Source organism: Myxine glutinosa, chromosome 1 (assembly GCF_964187855.1).
Source record: "Myxine glutinosa chromosome 1, kmMyxGlut1.1, whole genome shotgun sequence".
Taxonomy (NCBI): Eukaryota; Metazoa; Chordata; class Myxini; order Myxiniformes; family Myxinidae; genus Myxine; species Myxine glutinosa.
Genome location: NC_136261.1, coordinates 237754995 through 237779955, shown reverse-complemented (window position 1 = coordinate 237779955; position 24961 = coordinate 237754995). Strand labels below are relative to the sequence as shown.

The window sequence follows — 24961 nt, the reverse complement described above, 5'->3', positions numbered from 1 at the left end:
ATGGGGGAAACAATTAATGTACGGAAATGTGGACAAAGCTGCTAAAGTTTACAGCAACAGGATGGGCAGTGACCTTGGAATGAAGCTTACCAAAGCAAATTGATTAGCCGGTGCAAAAATAAACAGTAGGCACCAAAAGAAAACAGATTACACACTCTTTACATTGTCTGAAATTCAATCTGGTAACAAGAACAGAGTACAGTGCGTGCAATGTCAGTAAACAAGCGAATTTCTTTTTTAACGGAAGGAGACCAAGTACAGAAAGCCGCAAGGTAAGCAAACCTTGATAACACAGGAAACAATGCAAAGTAGGATTGCAGTCAAAGGGATTGCCAAAGAAGGTGACAAAGTCATGGCCATTTTCATATAATTTGGCCCCTTTACAGAAAATTTAAACTGTGATTAAGCAAAATAAACAGGAAGTTTTGCGATATGAAAGAAAGCTCGATATGAAAGAAAGCTCACCTTCTGCTCCAATAGATACCAACTTCACGCCTTTACCCGCAATGAAGTCTAGAGCTTTATTCACGTTGGAGATCTTGTGCACCTCATTTTCCCTCGTTCAGGCTTTGGCAGCCGCTCTCTCCTGGGTAAGACAAAATCTTTGATCACGTCAATGGTCTCCATTCTTACCCACATGAAAACAAGCATTGATCAGCGAAGGTTGGCAGAGGTTAACATTGGGCATGCATGGAGAGTATGGAGTATGGTCCTTATTACTCCCACAAAATATGAACTGGTGTCCACATCTGCTGAAAAATAGTCATCAATACTGTTTTAAGATTCTCCGCCTTGTCTGATGTTTGGGATGGAAGATGACTGCGGGTGAAAGTTCAGACCCCAACTTCAAAAGCAAAAGGCCTGGAATTTACTTGATGCAAAGGTTATGTCTGCAGCAGCATTGTGATCGAGGGTGGGTAAAGCCTTATTGCATTCCCTCACTCGAATATGCTGGATTCCAATTGCTGCTCCGGATAGAAATTCCCACACCTTGCAACTGCCGTGCAACATATCCAGGTTGCTCTTTTAGCCACGGAAACATTCACAACTTGTTTGTGAGGGCATCAATGCTCTTAAGTGCATCCGGCTTCCACCACTACTAAGTCATGTATAAACAAAAAAGAACTGGAACGGCACTCGGTAATGTGCATATCTCTGCCAGGCAGAACTGTTTACGTTTTGTATCCCAATGATGGCCGGCCCCGCATCCAGACCTGAACCAAAATCGAATTGGCTTGTTCTAGTCAACTAACTAACTCATCCACCACATTTCGTCCGAATCCGTCCACAACTTTTGGAAATATCCTGCTCAAAGGACAGACAAACAAACAAACAAAGATGGCGAAGACATAACCTCCATCCACCTTCGGTGTCGGAGATAATAAGTAAGTGGTTGATGAGGAGGTCGAGAAACATGACTGTCAGGATATTTCCACGTGCTTTTTCACATAGAGCGGTTTTGCTATAACCTTTTCAGCGTTAGCCTAATAAAAGCAAAACAAAAAACTAGTATTATACATTGCATGGCAGGAGGTAAGGTCAAATGTGAGCGAAGGAGTCACCAGAAATATGTAGTCGCAAACACAAATGATCCCTCTTTAATGTACAAAGGAGAAAAGATAATTTGGATTATGTACATATATGTTTTGGCCCAACACCCAAATGCCCCTTTTCTCCCCCATCTCATTCGCCAGTCTCTTGCCAACCTTCTTCCCCACAACTGCCGCTCATCCTCCCCAAGATCCCCACTTAACCTTCCTTACAGCATCTACATTCATCTTCTCAAACATAAATTACCATGTCCTTCACCCAAACGACATAAATGTACATATTATAGCCACCTTATTCAAAGGACAAGTCATTGTGCTCAGGTAGCCAGCTACACTAGTCAAATTGAAATGACTGCCCTAAAGAGAGCTTGAGGGGTTGGAAATTCAGGACAGTCGCGTCCTAATAAATGATGCCATCAGCAGCCAGGGAGAGGCTGAGTGACAGGAAAAAAATGAATTAATTAATGTACAACCTCTAATATGGCCCTATTCAGTCTCATACCATCCGCATTTTCTGTATGTATGCACAAATAGTGATGGTCAAACCACAACAACACCAACCACCTGCCCCCTTCCCCCACCCACCCAACAACCCGTCCTCAAATCCTTCACTAATACAACCACAATCCTACAAGAAACGAATGTGGCACGAAAGAGCATCATTGCCATCATGCTTCCAAACACAAACACAGCAGTTCTCAGATTCGACACAGCATATCTCAGACCAGCTAAAAAGCAAGCAACATATTTGATAGAAGGTGATGATGAACTGAAAGTTCTGAAGTTAATCAAGAGACTTTAAAAGGCTGGAATATGGGCTGGCAGGACAGCCTAGAGGTACGCCGCACACTAGTCTCTAAACTGTCCAGCCTGGGTTTGAATCCAGACCCAGCTATAAAATGTCATCACGGTGTTTCACACGCAGGGTGATTGATCAATGCGTGTGTGTGCCGTCCCTCGGTTGGCCGTTAAGCCGGGCATCCCGTCAGCCAGCATTAGATGGTGGACAATAAAGGTCCCAGTGTCCTTCGCGAAGAGTAGATGAGCTATCATCGGCACCATGAACAACTTCCAAGTTCCTGCTCTAATCTTAGTCAAACGTCAGGCCTGGAGGGCTGGTTAGTGAAAGACTTGGACCAAACTTCCCCCAGTAAACCCTGGGCCAAGCTTCCCCCAGTAATCCCCAAAATAATGCGAGAATAATTGTGGCCATTGAAGAAGAAGAAGAAGAAGAGGTAGAGGAAGAAGAGAAGCTGGAATATGGTTTCATCGGGCGGAAAAAGGGGGGTAAAGGCGTGCAGGTGAGTAGTGCACCTGGATTTATTTAGACAAATTGGGAGTAGAATGAGTGATGGAAGCGTTTGATCAAATGAGGCTGGAGCGGGATGATGAATGAAAGAGCCGATTGTGAAAAACCAGAATAGAGTTAAACGACAATGTAAACTCGTGCCTTTCAGGCCGCAAGTTCAAAAATTATCTTTAGAAAGGAATTCCAACATACTTTGTTCAAATTTTGAACTTGAAAAGAACACTAAATCCAGAGATCATGGCCCTGACTGCTGGGAAACTCTTAGCCGACAGAGATAAACTACAATGATGTTTGCGAACCTCTGATTGATAAAAGCGGAGTTCTCTCTGCTGCAAAAAATTATTTTCAGTGAAAATTAACATAGGTACACGAGTTTTACCAACGAAACTTAAACTCAACTTACAAAAACAACAAAACCAAGTTTGAACTGCAAGTCTTTGCACTTCCATGAAAACAAAAATCCCGGGAGGAGGAATTATTTGCACAAAAAGTGGATTCCTCCAGCACCGTGCCATGCCCACTCGCCCTCCCTTGCTACACCCGCACCGCACATGCCCAAATAAGGTGGCAAAATGCTATGTCTGCCACGAATGGCGTTTCAAGTGTGTGCGAGGATTTTTGCAATTCTGATATTCCCCCCCCCCCCCCCCCCCCCAAAACTCCCCACCAAAAAAAAGAATGCATTACAGCTTGGTTTGAATGAGCTTCAGATGAAGGGCACAATCGGCTTTAAAATATCCATTTACACGTTCTTACATCAAGTCAATGGCCAATATCTTCTGCCTGCAGAGATGAAAATGCAACAGTTTTCCACAACCTCATCGACATGCCTGGAAAGTTCCCCAATTGCTCCAGAAATAAAATACCATTTCATCACAAGGGGCTCAGGCGGGCTTCCTCATCGATTTTACATGAGCAAACTTGGGAAAGAGGATTATAGAGCGGAGCAAAGTACTCACAGGGAGGGGTTTCAACTGGCAGTAACTTTGAACCTTGAATGCACACGTGCGGTTAAAGTAACACCATCACGTGTGTTGGCAAAATATCTCATGTACAGAAAGGGATTATGGCCTTGTCGTTTCAGAATTCCACTTATCATGCAAGGAGATGTGCTTTATACCAAGTTGAAATTGGCTTGTTACACAGTTTCACGGGGCAGCCCGAGGCCAATGTAAATGTGTTGTGTAGTCTGGCAGGACCCTGAGAGAGAGAGAGAGAGGGGGTAGAGAGGAAACGGAAATGGCTTCAGACTTCCAGTCACAGAACAAGGCCCAGCCCTTCAGTATGTAACTAATATGTTGCCCCCGCTGGATCAATTCCCAGCTTTGCTCACCATGCTCGACTGCACAAAACTCAAATTGAAAGATTCCTTTGACTGGAGGCTTGAGTGTAGAGTTAAAAAAATGAATATCAGGTTCATATGTTTCCATCAGACATTATATCAACTACAAGGAACGACTTCATTAATTAATAACTCCAGAGAAATGGAATGCATCAAACTCTTCTTGGCTTTGATTTCAGGGGAAGAATTTATTCATCATGTGCCATGTACACTGTCTGTACCGAAGACACTCCCTGGGCTCTCCAAGGTTAAAAAGCCATAACAATGAAAAAAAGAATTCATAAGAAAAACAAGGGGTATGAAAGTAGGGTGTAAGTCACGTACAACTGGCTAAGACAAACGACAAAGCAGAACACTTTCAATACCAAATTAATTCATTGAAGCTGTGGATTTATATAATTTCTGGCAGCGTGGCTGTGCTACTGATGCAATTCCCCCTGTAGGTTAGCCAGGATGTCAGCGATAACTCAGCCACATTTCTTCAAAAGACATGGTGGGAACTTTAAAGTCCACCAAGCAAAGAACACATGCAGGTCCCCAGCACAACGTTCATGCAAGGGTCGGTAAACTCATCGATTTAACACTCGGAGTGATAAGCGCCAGTCCAACAGTTTATAGTTGGGCCGAGAATCGAACCAAATTTTGATGGCTCAAAGGCAAGCGTGGAGCCAGTGATTTTTTTCCCCCGTTTCAAAAAAGTGTCTTTTCTGTTACTAAATAAATAAATAAATAAAATTGCACCCATGTCGGAAGGAGCGGTTTAGTTTGGCATTTTTAATATGAAATCGGCAAAGCCGAGAAACAAATGAAACCCATAATAATTATCCTTTAGAACCATCCAGAATTACCCTTTATAATCACCCTTTAGAAACTTTTAGCATTACCTTTAGAATTACCATTTACAACCCATTATAATTACCCTTTAGAACCATCCAGAATTACCCTTTAGAACCCTTTAGAATTACCCTTCAGAACCCTTAATAATTACCCTTTACAACACTTTAGAATTACCCTTTCGAACCATCCAGAATTGCACTTTATAATTACCCTTTAGAATGCTTTAGAATTACCCTTTAGAACCATCCAGAATTACCCTTTATAATTACCCTTTAGAACCCTTTATAATTACCCTTTAGAACCCTTAATAATTACCCTTTACAACACTTTAGAATTACCCTTTAGAACCATCTCGAATTGCACTTTATAATTACCCTTCAGAACCCTTAATAATTACCCTTTACAACACTTTAGAATTACCCTTTAGAACCATCTAGAATTGCACTTTATAATTACCCTTTAGAATGCTTTAGAATTACCCTTTAGAACCATCCAGAATTACCCTTTATAATTACCCTTTAGAACCCTTTAGAATTACCCTTCAGAACCCTTAATAATTACCCTTTACAACACTTTAGAATTACCCTTTAGAACCATCTAGAATTGCACTTTATAATTACCCTTTAGAACCCTCAATAATTACCCTTTACAACGCTTTAGAATTACCCTTTAGAACCATCTAGAATTGCACTTTATAATTATCCTTTAGAACCCTTTAGAATTACCCTTCAGAACCCTTAATAATTACCCTTTACAACACTTTAGAATTACCCTTTAGAACCATCTAGAATTGCACTTTATAATTATCCTTTAGAACCCTTTAGAATTACCCTGCAGAACCCTTAATAATTACCCTTTACAACACTTTAGAATTACCCTTTAGAACCATCTAGAATTGCACTTTATAATTACCCTTTAGAACCCTTAATAATTACCCTTTACAACGCTTTAGAATTACCCTTTAGAACCATCTAGAATTGCACTTTATAATTATCCTTTAGAACCCTTTAGAATTACCCTTCAGAACCCTTAATAATTACCCTTTACAACACTTTAGAATTACCCTTTAGAACCATCTAGAATTGCACTTTATAATTATCCTTTAGAACCCTTTAGAATTACCCTTCAGAACCCTTAATAATTACCCTTTACAACACTTTAGAATTACCCTTTAGAACCATCTAGAATTGCACTTTATAATTATCCTTTAGAACCCTTTAGAATTACCCTTCAGAACCCTTAATAATTACCCTTTACAACACTTTAGAATTACCCTTTAGAACCATCTAGAATTGCACTTTATAATTATCCTTTAGAACCCTTTAGAATTACCCTGCAGAACCCTTAATAATTACCCTTTACAACACTTTAGAATTACCCTTTAGAACCATCTAGAATTGCACTTTATAATTACCCTTTAGAACCCTTAATAATTACCCTTTACAACGCTTTAGAATTACCCTTTAGAGCCATCTAGAATTGCACTTTATAATTATCCTTTAGAACCCTTTAGAATTACCCTTCAGAACCCTTAATAATTACCCTTTACAACACTTTAGAATTACCCTTTAGAACCATCTAGAATTGCACTTTATAATTATCCTTTAGAACCCTTTAGAATTACCCTTCAGAACCCTTAATAATTACCCTTTACAACACTTTAGAATTACCCTTTAGAACCATCTAGAATTGCACTTTATAATTACCCTTTAGAACCCTTAATAATTACCCTTTACAACGCTTTAGAATTACCCTTTAGAACCATCTAGAATTGCACTTTATAATTATCCTTTAGAACCCTTTAGAATTACCCTTCAGAACCCTTAATAATTACCCTTTACAACACTTTAGAATTACCCTTTAGAACCATCTAGAATTGCACTTTATAATTACCCTTTAGAACCCTTAATAATTACCCTTTACAACGCTTTAGAATTACCCTTTAGAACCATGTAGAATTGCACTTTATAATTATCCTTTAGAACCCTTAATAATTACCCTTTACAACGCTTTAGAATTACCCTTTAGAACCATCTAGAATTGCACTTTATAATTATCCTTTAGAACCCTTAATAATTACCCTTTACAACACTTTAGAATTACCCTTTAGAACCATCTAGAATTGCACTTTATAATTACCCTTTAGAACCCTTAATAATTACCCTTTACAACGCTTTAGAATTACCCTTTAGAACCATCTAGAATTGCACTTTATAATTACCCTTTAGAACCCTTAATAATTACCCTTTACAACGCTTTAGAATGACCCTTTAGAACCCTTAATAATTACCTTTTACACCGCTTTAGAATTACCCTTTAGAACCCTTTAGAACCATCTAGAATTACACTTTATAATTACCCTTTAGATCCCATTAGAATTACCCTTTAGAATCATCTAGAATTACCCTTTAGAACCCTCTAGAATTACCCTTTAGAACCCTCTAGAATTACCCTTTAGAACCCTCTAGAATTACCCTTTAGAACCCTTCAGAATTACCCTTTAGAACCCTTCAGAATGACCCTTTACAACCCTTTGGCATTACTCTTTGGAACACTTTATAATTAAACACGGTGGGTTACAAAGTTCTACTTCATTTTTTATGGACCAAAGGACATGGTCAATTATTGAAGCAGCTTCACCACTTTAAAATGACCTCGCTCCTCTCTGGGTATGTGCAATCGGGACAAATTCAAAGCCAAAGTACCGGTACTGTTAAACCGCAAACTTATCTTCCTGTTCAGGTTCCGATTCATGTCCAAAATAGAACATTAAATTTAAATAAGTTGGTCCTCGATCATCAACTGATTATCACAAAATGGTAAGACAGACAGATGGACGGACAAGATAGATGGATGGACAGACATGAATCAATTGCTTAATCCCACTTTTCACTTTGCGTGCGTGGGGTAATAAAGAAACACGGAAGCGATTACAAAAAAGGCGAGCGTCGTGCTATGTGGTGGTGGACAGGATAAGAAGGCCTACGGTATTTGTACTTACTATGACTTTGCCCTTTGACATTGTGACCCAATTATATTGGTCTTCTCCATGTTCTCATCATAAATGTTTGCTGTAAATGCGATGACAAAAAGCTCAAATGGTAAAATGGTTATGCTCTGGACAGACAGGCGCACACAGACACACACGTAAAACCCTGTCTCCCGCTGCATGGGCGGACAGGCTAGCAGGTGCATAACTAGTCGAGTGCAAAGGCCCCCCATGTACGACATTGTGAATAAACGGAAGTAGATACGCTATTCGTGGGCGAGCCTCGAGTGCATAGCAACACAACATTGTTTAACCATCCCATGGTTCAGCTGCTTACTGAGCTGTTAGAGTTAGACTGAGGGTTAAACTTTTTTCAGACTTTTGATTTAAATGTTGTGGCTATGCGTGCAAGTAATGTAAATGTTGACTTTTTTTTTTGCAATTTGCTACAATATGAGTTTTTCCCCCATGTCAGATTCAGTTTAGTGTTTCAAGTCACGCATTCCATGAATTCTGTTCGTTTTCTGCGATCACAGAAAATCTCTGGCTCTATAAGTGTGTTACCTCTGCACTATTCGGTCACACCACAAGACAAGGTGTTGTAGCTCTTTGGCATTTAGAGGCTAAGCATTCTCTTGTGCATCCACATGCTCCAACCCTTGGAGGCCCCCTGATACAAAATCGAAACATCCAAGACCACGTCATCCTGCGGACCATCGGGTAGAAGGGCTGTATCGCGTTTCAGAGCAATCAATTGGTAAATATGGGACGAGTAGGGGTCCAAAGTTTCAGGACGTAACCTTCCCCCCTCCCCCCCCTCCCTGGGAGCCCCTATGGTCCGAAATTGAACAATTGAAGCCGAAGAGATTCTACATTAACGGCCCTGTCCTTCACGTATCTTTTGCCAACACAAAAATCACCCCCAACAGCTGAGCACATAAAACAGTTCCAAAACAATATTCCACGAGCCATGCATAAATAATTTCTCACCAGCCACAAACATAAAACAGAAGAGGAAGATGTGGTATTCTGTATTGTCTTATGAAGATAGACGTTGAGCTTTAATTGCATCATTTTAAACGTCCTGATATCACAGTCCTTGTGTAAAAAATTTCATTATTTTAGATAAAAGTTCATTTTTATTTACTGAACCATGAACCAGCCTTGCTGATTGGTGTAAGATTTACACTTTGGGGTTATGGCCGATCAGCGAGGCTGGTGACATCACTCATGGCAGTCATGAAATGCTGGATTTGGAGATTTGACATGGTCATTTTCTTCAGGAAAAGCTATCAAGGGAGTTTCATTAAAACTGAACAGCAGATGAAAAATTTCATTTTTGTAAATGGATTTCAGAAATAGTACCAAATTAATTCTATAAAAAAACCACAACCATTTCCAGGTTCACCTTCTCCCCAGACACACAATCATCTCTGCTCTTGTTGCAGCATGGAGGTGTAGTGTTTCACAAACGGCAAACTGTGGTGGTGAATTTCATTCGATGCATGTGCCCCGTTTGGCAAATCCAATCCCTGGATCTCAGATAGCTCCACTGCCTTGCAGGTCCAAGCAGACAACTACATCACTCAACTGACGCATGATGAAACATTCTGAAGTGGTAATGAGTAATGGCTTTATGGTAAAATGTGCCTTTTAAAAACAGATTAAATATCAAATAATTGTACTGTCCAAGTTCTTCACTCGATATTGTTATATTGAAAACAAATTACATCACAAAGCAGCAAATATTTACCTTCAGGAAATTTTCGAAACAAGTGGACATTCAACATTATTCACAAGCGATCCATAAAGGCAAGACATCACTGCCTCCACAAAGATGTACAAGGAACATCCAGACAGGACATGCATGTACTTTATCAACAGCACATTAATTAAAGATACAAGCTTATCCACTTAAATTCATGGGGGTGGGGGGGGGTGGCGGGGGGGCGGGAGGAGGAGTGAGGAGAACAGTGAGAGCAGGCACAGTTGCAACACCAGGGTGTTATTATTGTTACAAGCAAAAGCTCATGGTAAAAATACCACAATATAGAAAGGAAAAAAGCAAGCATTTTATTATTGGGCTGGTTCAAAGAGTTCAACAATGGGAGGTGAGATCTTTCTTAACAGCAAAGAAAAAAATATTTTTGTGAGTCATCGAGGTAGCGGTTTGTTACCAGATAAACCACCAAGATAAATTTTTTGTCCGATTGGAGTTTGATTGGAGCACATGAAAGCCCGATTGGAGTTTGCACAAAAGCACCTAAAGGACTCTCAGACTGTGAGAAACAAGATTCTGTGGTCTGATGAAACCAAGAATGAACTGTTTGGCTTCCGTCTGGCCACTCTTCCATAAAGCCCAGATCGGTGGAGTGTTGCAGTGATGGTTGTCCTTCTGGGAGATTCTCCCATCTCCACACAGGATCTCTGGAGCTCAGCCAGAGTGACCATCGGGTTCTTGGTCACCTCTCTTACCAAGGCCCATCTCCCCCGATTGCTCAGTTTGGCCGGGCGGCCAGCTCTAGGAAGAGTCCTGGTTGTTCCAAACTTCTTCCATTTAAGAATTATGGAGGCCACTGTGCTCTTGGGAACCTTCAATGCAGCAGAGATTTTTTTTTGTAGGCTTCCCCAGATCTGTGCCTCGACCCCATCCTGTCTCTGAGCTCTGCAGGCAGTTCCTTCGACCTCATGGCTTGGTTTTTGCTCTGATATGCATTGTCAGCTGTGAGACCTTATATAGACAGGTGTGTGCCTTTCCAAATCATGTCCAATCAATTGAATTTACCACAGGTGGACTCCAATCAAGGTATAGAAACATCTCAAAGATGATCAAGAGAAATGGGAGGCACCTGAGCTAAATTTCAAGTGTCATAGCAAAGGGTATGAATACTTATGTCAATGTGATATTTCAGTTTTTTCTTTTTAATAAATTTGCAAAACTTTCTAAAATCCTGTTTTCTCTTTGTCATTATGGGGTATTGAGTGCAGATTGATGAGGGAAAAAATGAATTTAAACGATTTCAGCATAAGGCTGCAACATAACAAAATGTGAAAAAAGTGAAGGGGTCTGAATACTTTCTGATCTCAACCAATCTCAACCAATCAACCAAACTTGACAGGAGGACTAAGGGTCACACAATGAACTGAAGGTTGTAACACATTCATATGCCCCCCTTCCAATGGGGGATGTTTCTGCCAAGGGGGTTTTAACCACCAATAGGGTTGCGTGTTGAAGTGTATATCCGTGTTAAGATGGCTTTATCGTGGCGTTACCCCACGGTCGCTTATAATAACAAAAGTAACAACACCTATTATACTAGCATAATATTAATGTTAAAAGCAATATCCCCACAAGGGGTTTTGTGATTTGCGATATTGCCCCCTCCCCCCCCCCCCCCCCCCAACCCCAACACCCTCACGGAAGTAAATTTTATCATCGGGAATTTAGTATGGTGAGGCACGGTCTGATCTTCTCAATGTCCTGATCTAACATAAGTAATACTATTAACTAGCCGAAACCCGTGGAACATCCACGGAAGGGAGGATGTGGTGTATGGATAGAGTGTACCATTATGGATGGCATAGGGGATTTGCTTGTCCGAGTAAGAGTTAGGAAGAAAGATGAGAATGAAGAGTGCATATGTGAACAACGATCGCCGACACCGGCACAAATGCATGCTCTGGATTGTCCACTCAGTGGACGGCTTGCTGTCGCCTTCGACTGTCCAATCAGATGAGACAGCTGGCTTAACGTCCTCTGATGCGACGTCACACCTGCGAGGTATAAGGAGGCGGGAACCGAATCCAAAACAGAAGCTAAGGTGCCATTCAAATATTACGTAACGCTATGGGGGGTGGAGGGGTGTACGGCCGAGCGTTATGAAGTGTTACGAGGGGGTGGGGGGGGGGGGGGGGTGTCAAATTTCGGGAAAAAAAGCGTTACGTAATATTTGAATGGCCCCTAAAGTAAAGACCATCGGAGATCTCCTGCGGCAGCGTTTCTAACCGATGTGGTAAAGTACAGTACATACAGTAAAGGACATTCTCATTGATCCGTTGATTAACTATAACTGACCTGCGCCGCCCTACTGTAGCTTGACATGTTAGCAGGTACTCTGACCTTTTTCACAACTTCAAATGGTGTTTCATAAAATCCTGCTGTGACTCGACATGCGCCGCACCATAATCAATGGCTCATAAAACCCGACACTGCTACAGAGGATTATACTACCACCGGAAGCCGGCACTTGGTTGTCCACAGAGGGAGGGAAGAAACACACCATGTGGAATGAAAAACAAAATGCTTTAAAATATTCAAGAAAGAAACATTTTTTTTCATTTAATATTCCGTAAGTATTTATTGTACGACTAACGATTGTCAAAATAAGAACCTGCTTTGGGCAATCGCACACTATACCGTCGAGGCCGCTTTTACAGAATAAGAAGGAAATAATTAAATTAATGCTTTCCTATTTACATCGTTGAGTCAGTCAATACGTCACAAAATCATTTTTTAAACCTGTTATCACTGGTTGTAGGGAATGCAGATTTGACGATCAGCTGATTTATGTGTGTGTGGGTGTGTATTTTAGACTTGGACAATATAAGAAGGAAAATTGCTTTGCAATACATGCCCATTTGCAAGTTTCAGATCAATATCAGTAAGCAGTAAGCACGGCCCATTATTTAACGACACCACTCGACTGTCCAATCAGCGGATGGCTCGCATTGCCTTCGCCCAGCAGACGCCAATACGATGGTGTCGTAAGATGGCGTCGTATCGGCCGATAATCGGATGCTTTTGGGTCCCAAAGTCGGCGAATTCAGATTTTTCGAGTATGGCTGTACGTGATAAACAAAGAGCACGGTTCGTAGATGGAAAATGCATTAGTGCCGTGGGCTTCGGGTCACTGGGTGCGGCGTAAAAGGGATAACAAAGTCGAGTCCTTACGGTATTATTATATAGATAATTGGCAATAATAACAAGAAAGAGCAATCAGAGATTGCAGACCCTCACCAGGAAGTGTTTTTAGTGGTTGTTAAGGCTTTTGTGTTGAAACAAATAAGGCGTCCGAACCATGTGACCGATTATGTCATCATTTTTTTTTCTCCACCAATTTATCCATAGATGACGCTCAAGAAATTTCATCTTGATCAGATGAAGTTTTGTACTTGTGGAATTATGATGTCATAATGGAGGACCCTATGACATCATCATTAACATATGTTATTTCCGATGGAGAGTTCTTTACAATGAGCCACGTCTAAAACATAAACTAAATCATAACTAGTGGCACATTCACATCTTTGGTTAGTATGAGTTAGACAAACCTTTGTTATTCCGGGAAGTAGTGGAAGCTGCTGCCGTCATGTCATTACAAAACAAAACTGTCAAGACTGCATGGAAGGCGAGTTTGTCAAGGAGTAGCATTGGGAAATCAAGGAACTGACTCATAAGCAATGGTTGTTCATGTGATCAACATTCACAGCTGACAGCTAACATTGCTACCATTTCCAAATTATTCAATGAGCGAGAAATGTTTGTAAGTGAGAAGTTCAAATGCAGTCCCATTGCCTCATTGAGAGAGACGAATGAGGGCCGAGAGTGGACGAACAAGGAGAGAGAATGAGTGACGAATTGATGAGACGAATGAGACGACGAGATTATTGAGGGATGATTATCGAGGGATGATTATTGAGGGATGATTATTGAGGGATGATTATCGAGGGATGATTATCGAGGGATGATTATCGAGGGATGATTATCGAGGGATGATTATCGAGGGATGATTATTGAGGGATGATTATTGAGGGATGATTATTGAGGGATGATTATTGAGGGATGATTATCGAGGAATGATTATCGAGGGATGATTATTGAGGGATGATTATTGAGGGATGATTATTGAGGGATGATTATTGAGGGATGACTCTCTCTCAATGGTAGGGACGAATTCCCTCATTCGTCCCTACTATTCATTGCCCCCTACTACTACTTAATGCTAAATACCATTTTATCTTCCATCTCCTGGCTCTTCCATAAACATAAATTTTGGATACAAATTATAAAAAAAAAAGACATTAGATACAATTGCGATGACACCTAGACATCAACAGAAACGCACCCCAAATCTGGCACTCAAAAACAATTGTTCATTGTTCAATCATGTCTGTCGGGACTGGTTTATTTGTACACAATTCAAATGATGTGGGACCATTACAGGAAACAAGTGGACATGGTATGACCTTACTCATGGAAACATGGCAAAGAGACTACGCAGCTGCTCCACATACAGTTTGACGTTTGGCACTGCATCCAATGTTTCAATGTTTCAATGAATGTACGTCCAGCACATATGCTATTAGCCACAATAAGGCATATGCAATAGTGGGTTACAAAGACAAAATGAAACAAACTGACATCATACGATCACCAACGATCTTCGTTTCTTAGGGTGATTAGTGATTAGTGACAAAGGACTGATCTGTTTCCGCTTCACGGAACAAAGATCGGCACATTTTGCATTCCAATCTTGAACGCTTATAAATGTTCAAATCTTGTGTTCAAATGTTCAAATCTCTGACCTGAAAACCACGTTAATGTTATCCATAGTTTCCAATATGCTTGCATCTGTGGACGAACGGTGGGCACTTCTGCGACTTAATGGCCTGCACATGAGACCAGCATGCAAGAGGCCGTGTTCAAATCTGGCTTAAGGCATTATTAAGGATTTGGATCCTAAGCTACTGAAAACAGCTCCTTTCAGAAGAATTACAATGTTATTATTGGATTGTCAGCAATAACTAGTATGGTCCATTCATGACCTTCAGAGAGGAAGTAATCTCCCTATCCGACCTGAACTGCCAAACTGCATATAATGCCAGTACACACATTGTGTTCGACTATGTCTTTAGGGCAGCTCAAATGGGCATGAAAATTACATCTACAAAAAGGAATGAGCAACACCTACTCCTCAAATTGTTCAAAAGAAATCGGATAAAGTGGAAACTAATACTAGTGGAACCCCACTCACTCTCTTCAATCCCACTCCTCACTCCAGGTCTTTAAAATAGCTGTTCACCACCATCTCTTGTCTTCCCCCATCCAAAACCTTGATCTTTTCTACCCCCGTTAATTCACCTCAGATCCACTTTTTTGAAATTCCGACTTCTTTCCTGGAAGTCCGAGCAGTGCCCATGTGTTTATACCTCTCCCACCCCCTCCTCCCCCTTCCCATGTCTCCTCCCCCCAAGCCCTCTCCCTCCCACAGATCTCCCGATGTCCCTGCTCAATGTTGTACTTGTGTGCTTCCCTCTCTCTCCCAATCTTGTCTCCCGCTCCCTTTATCTTATGTTTTATGTGTCAGTTTGTCTTTTTGTGATTAATGTTAGCTCTTAAACGAGCCTCGATCTTGTATACAAAAAAAATAAAAAAATAAAAAAAATTAAAAGAACACCGTCGCATAATGCCCTTGGCGTAATGTGATTTACTTGCACAAATGCTCCTCTACGAGAGATAACGGCTGAGAATGACAAAGAATGATAGAGCAAAAGAAAGGGAAAATAAAAATATACTGTGGTATGCCTACCTGATATCACCTCAAGGAGCAACATCAGCTTCAGGCCATTTCGGAAGTCCTCGTCTATGTTCTCAATCTGTGTGCTCGCTTTTCGCAAGTGTGAGTTGCACCAGGCCGTAAATGTCTGGATGATGATAAAAAGATAAATGTATGATTACATTCGTACCAATCAAGACAATACACCGTTTGCTTTACACTAAATGCCTTTCATCTTTGTGTAAATGTGTAAAGACTTTAATCCCAAAAGGCCAGGTTAAAAATCTTACGTTTTGTTTTTTTTAATTATGTGGTTTGGAACAAGCTAAGGATCTCACCCTCATTAGGTAGGAAGAAGCAGTTAAATTTTACAAGAATCCAAAAAATGCTATTCCACACCCCTTTCCCCCAACGTTAGAGATCCCCAACCCCAGGGATTTGAGGGTGGGGAGATTCACAACTTCAAACAAAATATATAAACTACTTAAAAAGATGAATAAATTATAGCCTAAAGTGAAAGAAAATGTAAAAAAAAAAAAAAAAAAAAAAAAAAAAAAACACTAGGTGCCCTCACCCCCCTAAGTCTGATAATTTGACAAATGTTTACTTTAGATTGACGGATATAAAAATTAGAGCATTATACAACAAATTAGTTTCATCAAAATGCATGTGGAGGCAGAATTGTTTCACCTGCAATGGTTCAAAATATATCGACATGATACAATGGGTACTTCTCAAAACCAATATTGGAATACACTGTAGAGGGGAGGGGCAGGATGCGGGGTTTGGAATCCATTCATGTGCATTTTTGATCCTTAATGTATGTTGGACTAGCGGGGTACCCGGCATTGCCCGGTGTATTTCTTGTGGGCCTAAAACATTTTCCGACACCCACTAAGGAGTGGGGTCCCTACACACTTCCCCACTCCCATGACAGATTGATTAAAAGAAAAAGAGAAATCCCCAAAATTCCAACTTTTTAATTTTTCTTTTTCAATATTTTGTTTTTCCCAAAACACTCATTGGCACTCACTGATGAACCTCTGAAAGTTTGATGAAGATCCATTCAGCTATTTCGGAGAAAAATGGCAACACACAGACAAACAGCTCTCTTATAGTATAGATTATTTCGTATTTCATAATGATCAGATCTAGTGATTTTCTTCACCATTTGTTCATTTTAATATCAACATTAATGACCTAAAGGTACGCACACTCACCTACAAGTTGTCTAGGCTGGGTTTGAATCCTGACCCAGTTATAAACTGTTTCACAGGCAGGGTGATTCATCAAAGTGTGTGACGTCCGAGGGACGTTAAACGGGCATCCCGTCTGCCAGCATTCGTTGGTGGACGTTAAAGATCCCACGGTGTTTGTTCTTCGCGAAGAGTGGGCGAGCGATTACCGGCACCCTGAACCCTGAACAAAGATCCCACGGTGTTTGTTCTTCGTGAAGAGTAGGCGAGCGATTACCGGCACCCTGAACAAATTCCAAATTCCTGAGATAACCAGCAGGGGTCATTATTACATCAGCAACGCAGCCATGCCCCCAGCCAATGATGCCAATGATGCCACCCAGCAGCCTCATGCTGCGTACGAAAGAAGTATTAGTATGGCTTCCACTTGAAAATTACTGAAGTAAAATGATCATAAATAAGCTCTTTAAAAGAGCAATACATTTTTCCACACCTGATGTACAAAAAGTGATCAATATTAAATACATCCCAAAACAAAGCAAAGTTATTTTGCAAATCAATTCTCAATTATATTGCTCATCCAAGAGAATGATCACACAACATCCAAGAGTCCCTCCTATTCCTGAACAAAAATATAGTCTGCCAAACCTACACTTTTGAACCCACAGTAGGTGAAACCACATCATTGGAGGAGGTGTTTGTCTTGAGCTTTTCATTACCTCTGCCACCTGTTACTGGATGGAGGTTATGTTTTCACCCATCTGTCTGTCTGTGAACAAGATATCTCGAAAAGTTGTCGACGGATTTGGACGAAATTTGGCAGAGATGTTGCGTATGTGACATGGACGAAATGATTAGATTTTGGTAAGGATCCGGATTCGGATCCGGCTACTATAATTTTTTAAGTGATTCTTCACCATTGGGAGATAGGGCCAAAACTATACACAGCAGGATATCTCAAAAAGTTGTGGACGGATTTGGACGAAACTTGGTGGACCGGTTGGGTGTGTGACAAGGAAGAATTGATTCAATTTTCGTGAAGATTCGAATCCAGATCAGAAATTTTTAAAAGTGATTCTTCACCATTGGGAGATCGGGCCAAAACAATACATAGCAGGATATCTCAAAAAAGTTGTGGACGGATTTGGACGAAACTTGGTGGACCGGTTGGGTATGTGACAAGGAAGAATTGATTCAATTTTCGTGAAGATTCGAATCCAGATCAGAAATTTTTAAAAGTGATTCTTCACCATTGGGAGATCGGGCCAAAACAATACATAGCAGGATATCTCAAAAAGTTGTGGACGGATTTGGACGAAACTTGGTGGACCGGTTGGGTATGTGACAAGGAAGAATCGATTCAAATTTAGTGAAGATTCGAATCCAGATCAGAACATTTTAAAAGTGATTCTTCACCATTGAGTGATTGGGCTAAAACCGATATATAACACGATATTTCAAAAAGTTGTGGACGGATTTGGACGAAACTTGGTGGACAGGTTGGGTAAGTGACAAGGACGAATAGATTCGATCTTGGTGAAGATCTGAATATGGATTCAGACACAAGAATTCTTTTATTTTTTCGGTGATTCTTCACCATTGAAAGATCGGGTGAAAAGTGATATACAACATGATATTTTTAAAAGTTGTGGATGAGTTGGTTAAGTGACAAGAACAAACCAATTAGATTTTGGTTCAGGTCCGAATTCAGATACAGCCTATCAGTGGGGTACAAAACCATAACCTGTTCAATCTGGTGGAGGTATGCACTCTACCAAGTGCCGTTCTAGTTGGATAATAACGACTGATGATATGACAGGGATCAAATTCTACATCAAAGCATTAAGGCCTCGTTTCATTCTATTCTATGATTGCATTCCTCAAATACACAGGAATAAATTTAAAAGTTACTTCAGAACTAAGCTATGTATTGACAACTTAAAGTGGGCAAATCATATGACATCTGGTAAGGTTCCAGAATTTTAAAAATGAATTGAATTTCCAAAAAAATAAATAAAACCCACAAAGCTGAATGATCGACAGACTTGTGTGCAAAGTCAAATAAATAAACATTAAAATAAGAATTACCACGTTCTTGTTTTTAAACAAAAAGGCACCGATAATTATTGGTAGAAACAAGTTACAAATTGTGCAAAACCACTTTCCACAAATCAAACACGATTATACCAGCCATGCAAAAGAGAATAAAGCTGCAACTCAATGTGCAAATCACCTCGGAAGGAAAACAACAGCTGTTCCAACTGCAATAAAATGCCTCGATATCAGAATGAAAACAAATCCTTACTTTCGTACTCTCCAACTCTAACCTTTGTGCTCACTTCCATCCATTCATCCATCCATCCAATCTTCCCTCGTACGTGGAACTGTCTTCCTGAGTATGTTATCTAGACCTTTATAGCCCCAACTGGGCGTCAGCCCGGCTGGGGCTTGTAGTTTCGGTGCTGTCGATCCGTCAGGTGCCTCAACTTGAAAATGACGATGCATTTCTTTCATATTCAGCAAGCATAATACAATAATATGTAGGCACGAGGCACGTGCTCAAATCACATGATTTTGGGATCAGAGCAAATATGGAATTTTTAAATGTTTTTTTTTGCGGGAGATATTAAATAGTACACAATTGTATATGCTTTTGGGAACCATTATACCATTTTGGGTGACCCAAAAAAACCTCCCACATTTCAAAGGTAAATGAAAAAAAAATGGTTAAAGATAATCAAGCTATTATTTGCACACATGAAGCTTCATTCAATACAGTTTTTATTCATCATGTTTTAAAGATGACATCCTCCAAATGGTGGCCGTCATTGTCTATACACGCTTGGAGGCGATTTCTGAAGGCTGCCATGGCTCGACGGGTCATCTCGGTGGAAACAGCGGCTATCTCCTGCTGAATAGCAACCTTAAGGGCTTCAAGAGTTTGGGGTCGATGAGTAGACACTCGTGATTTAAGGTAGCCCCACAGAAAAAAATCACAAGGGGCGAGGTCAGGGGAACGGGCCGGCCACCCAACATCGCCACGCAGCAAGATCACCCGATCCGGAAACATTTCCCTCAGCACTTGCAATGATCTTCGAGCTGTGTGTGCCGTAGCTCCATCTTGCTGAAACCACACATCGAGTTCTTCAAGCTCAAGGTGTTCGAGTTGTGGCCTTAGAAAGTTTTCGAGCAAAGCAATGTAACGGTCAGAAGTTACGGTAACAGTTACACCACCCTCTTCAAAGAAATAAGGACCCAAGATGCCAACATCGGCAACAGCGCACCACACAGTCACTCGATCGGAGTGCAACGGTCTTTCGTGTAGCATGCGAGGGTTGTCTTCAGAGCAATAGCGAAATTTTTGTTTGTTTACAGAGAGCCACTAAAATGAAAATGAGCTTCGTCACTGCACAAGAGAACAGCATCTTCCGGAACACGTTGCAGAATGTTCTCGCATAACTCCCTGCGGCTTATCCAGTCTCTCGCATTGAGTTCTTGCACAACCGTCATTTTGTATGGATGGAAGTGGAGGTCTTTGTGTTAGATTCTCCTTGCAGTTTCCCGGGATATCCCTTCAGCTAAAGCATGCTTCCGCACAGAACGTCTCGGAGACTGCACAACAGATCGCCTCAATATTCTCAGGCGTACGAGCGCTCCTAGGTCGACCAGGTGATTTTCTTTTTAAAGCTGAGCCTGTTGCCCTGAAATTCTCAACCCACTGCAAGATGGTTTTCCGATCTGGAACGTTTTGGTTCCGTGGAATACTGAAACGTCTTCGAAAGGCCCTCTGCACGGCGATCACGGAACGGTTGTTTATGAAGAACGCTTCGTGTGCTCCCGACCGTGAACGTGAACGTGAACGTGTGCTCCCGACCACGCCATGTTGGCGACTGAGGACGGTTGGGGCTGGGCTACCAACAGACCCTAGCCCCGCCCTGCCTGCCTCACTACTGCCAGTGCTATAGCCTTTCGAAATGTGGGAGGTTTTTTTGGGGTCACCCTGTATATTAGCTCACCTGGAACGAAGATCAGGGGAGCTTATGTGATGGCACGTCAGTCAGTCAGTCAACACTTGAAACTTCTTCTCCGAAACCGCTGACGGGATTGTGACCAAATTTGGCACAAATGATATTTGTTGTATTATGACTAAAGTTTGTTCACGGCATTAAAAAAAAAAAAAACAACGGGATCTAAGGGGGTTTTCCAGGGTCAAAGTGGATCCAGGATTGACCGCCCCCCCCCCCCCCCCAAATAGAATTTGCTTTTTCCGCTGAAACTACACAAACTATTTCGATGAAACTTGATCACAACCTTCATCGCCCGTGATGTACCAATGTTTATTCAAGGCATTAGAAAAATTGGGGTCTTAGGAGGTACATGGGATTGGGGGAGGGGGGGTTGCCCCCCAAAATAGGTATTTGTTTGTTTGTTTAAAGTCTTATGATTATGTCAGTATGATTCTACATGCTGCCCGGTCTTCTAGCAACCATTGAAATTGGTTTAAAATACCAGTAGTCGGTGCAGTATACCGTTTATTCTACCAGGTGAGCACCAGGGGTATTGCCCCTAGATGTCTGATATACAACACACATTTTAAGGCCATGTTCCCTGCAAGAGCGGGGGTTAGACTTGCGGTCCCCATGACAATCTTCTCCATTTTGCCTATTTTCTGCATCTCCCCTTGTTAACCCCCTTGCCCGCATTTCTTCTTCGACCATCTTCAGCCAAGTCTTTCTCGGTCTTCCCCATCCTCTACTTCCTTCTACATTCATTTCCATCACTCTTCTCAACCAGTCACTTTCATCCTTCCTCAACACATGACGAAACCATCTCAAACTGTTTCTCTTCACAGCATCCATCACAGGCTCTATTCCCATCATCTTTCGCAATTCATCATTTGTCTTCCTCTCTCTCAACGATACTCCACACATCCACCGAACCATTCGCATTTCCACCCTTTCTAGCCTTCGTTGCTGCTCTACGTTCACTACCCATGTCTCACTCCCATAAATCATAACACTTCTCACACATGCAGCATACACCTTTCCCTTCAGCTTCAACGACACCCCTCCTCGTCAGCACGCCACTCACTTCGCGAAACTTCTTCCATGCACATCTCACTCCAGCAACTGTTGCCGAGTCTGATCCACCTTCTCCATTCAGCATGTCTCCTAGGTAACAAAATGTTTTCACACCTTCCAGCTTCATGCCGTCTCCAAGATCCAACTCAACATTTCCTCCATCTGGAGCTCCCTCTGTGCACACCTTACACTTGAATGTAGCTGCCATTTTTTTTGATATACTCATTATCAATGTTTGATATACTCATTACAATCTCCACTACCAACATAGGACTTTAAAATATGTATTTATACGGTGTAATATTATATATATATATATATATATATATATATATATATATATATATATATATAGATATACACACATACATACATATACACACATACATACATATACATACATATATACAGTCACGTGGAAAAGTAAGTATACCCCATGTAAAATTTTGACTTTTTCAACATATTTCAACATACGAACTATTTGATCTTCATTTCAACAATATTGATAGATAAGGGTGATATAATATCACAAATATCATGAAACATTTACATTTTGTAGTCCATTGTATAATTTAAATAAACATAAATGCAAATTTTGCATGTGGAAAAAGTAAGTACACCCCGACATTTATCACTACTTCAAATACCTAAAATTAGAATAAGGTGCACCAGCTCAGGTGCAAATGAATAGAACATCGTCAGAGAGGATCTTGGAGGAACCTGTCTTATTTAAACCTCAGACATTTAGTTTGGTTTGCTCTTTGTTGTTGAAGTGTGCGGCGTCACCATGCCTAGATCAAAAGAGCTCTCTGAGGCCTTCAGAAAGAAGCTTATAGATGCCTACGAGTCTGGGAAGGGATTTAAAAAGATCTCCAAACAATTTGAAATCAATCATTCGACTGTCCGGAAGATCATCGACAAGTGGAGAAGATTCCAAACCTCTGCCAACTTGTTCAGGCCAGGCCGCCCCAGCAAGTTCAGCCCGAGAGCAGACCGCAAGATGCTGAAAGAAGTCTCTAAAAACACCGGAATGTCATCACCTGACCGACAGGTAGCTCTTGCCACTGTTGATGTCAAAGTGCACAAGTCTACCATTAGAAAGAGGCTGCACAAATTTGATCGACATGGGAGGTGTGCCAGGAGGAAACCTTTGCTGTCCAGAAAGAACATCAGGGCAAGACTAAAGTTTGCCAATGAACACTAAGGCAAAGACCAGCACTTCTGGAACAATGTGCTCTGGACAGTTGAGTCAAAGGTAGAGCTATTTGGCCACAGTACCAGAAGACATGTTTGGCGAAAACCAAAGACAGCATTTGACCACAAGAACCTGATACCAACTGTAAAGCATGGTGGTGGAAATATTATGGTTTGGGGCAGCTTTGCTGCATCAGGGCCTGGGCAGCTCACCATCATATAATCCACGATGAATTCTTCATTGTACCAGAGGGTGCTTGAGGATAATGTGAGGCCATCTGTCGGAAAGTTGAAGCTCAACCGAAGGTGGACCTTGCAGCATGACAATGACCCTAAACATACCAGTAAATCCACCAAGGAATGGCTGAAAAGAAAGAAATGGAGGGTTCTGGAATGGCCAAGTCAAAGCCCGGATCTAAATCCCATCGAGATGTTGTGGGGGATTTGAAACGAGGTGTGCATGCAAGAAACCCCTCAAACATCGCACAGCTGAAGGAATTCTGCATGGAGGAGTGGGCAAAAATTTCTCCCAGTCGATGTCAGAGACTGGTACACAGTTATAAGAAACTCCTACTTGAGGTTGTTTCTGCCAAAGGGGGAAATATCACCTATTAGAGCCAAGGGTGTACTTGCTTTTTCCACATGCGAAATTTGCATTTATGTTTATTTAAATTATACAATGGACTACAAAATGTAAATGTTTCATGATATTTGTTATATTATATCACCTTTATCTATCAATATTGTTGAAATGAAGATCAAATAGCTGTATGTTGAAATATGTTGAAAAAGTCAAAACTTTACATGGGGTGTACTTACTTTTTCATGTGACTGTATATATATAAGACAGACACAGACACACACAGACACACACACACACACACACACACACACACACACACACACACACACACACACACACACACACACACACACACACACACACACACACACACACACACAACCACGGCTGACAGGAAGGCCTCGGCCCTAAGGGTACATACACTCAACTTTAAACTGTCAAGTCTGGATTCAAATCTCAACCCAGCTGTAAACTATAATCCTGGTGTTTCACAGGTGGGGTGATTCATCATGGTGTTTTCCGTACCACGGATGCACGTTAAACTGGGCGTCCCATCTGACAATATTAGTTGGTGGACATTAAAGATAATTAGTTGATGGATGGCACAAGACTATTATTTATACATTTTAGATTTCTACAACCTTTATCTCGATTTATTTAGTGAATTGTTGAAGGTAAATTCGATGTGCCCCATTTTTGAAGTGCACAAGGATATTTGCAACATTGTGGCACAAAACAAATCATTGCCATTGGCACTTCCATGTCTTTGGTTAGAACGAGATGGGCAAACTTTTACTGTCAAGACTACATGGAAGGTGAGTTTGTCAAGTAATTGTGTTGGAAAAATAAGGAACTTGCTTATATGTGGCAATCACAAGCAATGCATGTGCTCACAATTTACAGCTCTCCGTTAACATGCTGCCATTTACAAATAGCTCAATGAGTGGGAAACGTTTATAAACGACGAGAAGTCCAACTGCGTTTGCCCACTGTTAGAAAGTTGCCATTTTACTTTCAGTCTCCATGGCAATCTTCAAATTGCAAAATTGCATGGCTCGATGAGGACTTGCATTCGTGTTCCTCAATGACAGAGTTCCGCTGCCTACCACCATCTCCTGGTCAATCCTATTTCAGATCTGAGCTTTATTACACCCACTGAGGCACTGTCCCCTTTTACTTGCAACTCCTCTTCACATGGTGATGCATCTGCACATTATTCTCCTCCCTTTTCCCCTTCTCCCCATTTGTGGTTCTGACCCTTTGCCCCCCTCTTGTTTCGCTATTCCAAGAGCTTCGATTCCATTTTAAGAATAGTGAATGATAA

The 24961-nt window shown here is 41.1% G+C and overlaps 1 protein-coding gene across 1 annotated transcript in view; it reads right to left on the bottom strand.

Annotated features, from left to right (window-relative positions):
- Positions 1-24961, bottom strand: part of LOC137411412 (alpha-actinin-1-like) — a 230153-nt gene that overhangs the window by 88314 nt on the left and 116878 nt on the right. The window contains 3 exon segments of the mRNA XM_078785256.1: positions 466-546; positions 549-584; positions 15617-15731. Coding sequence (XP_078641382.1) covers positions 466-546; positions 549-584; positions 15617-15731 — 232 coding nt within the window.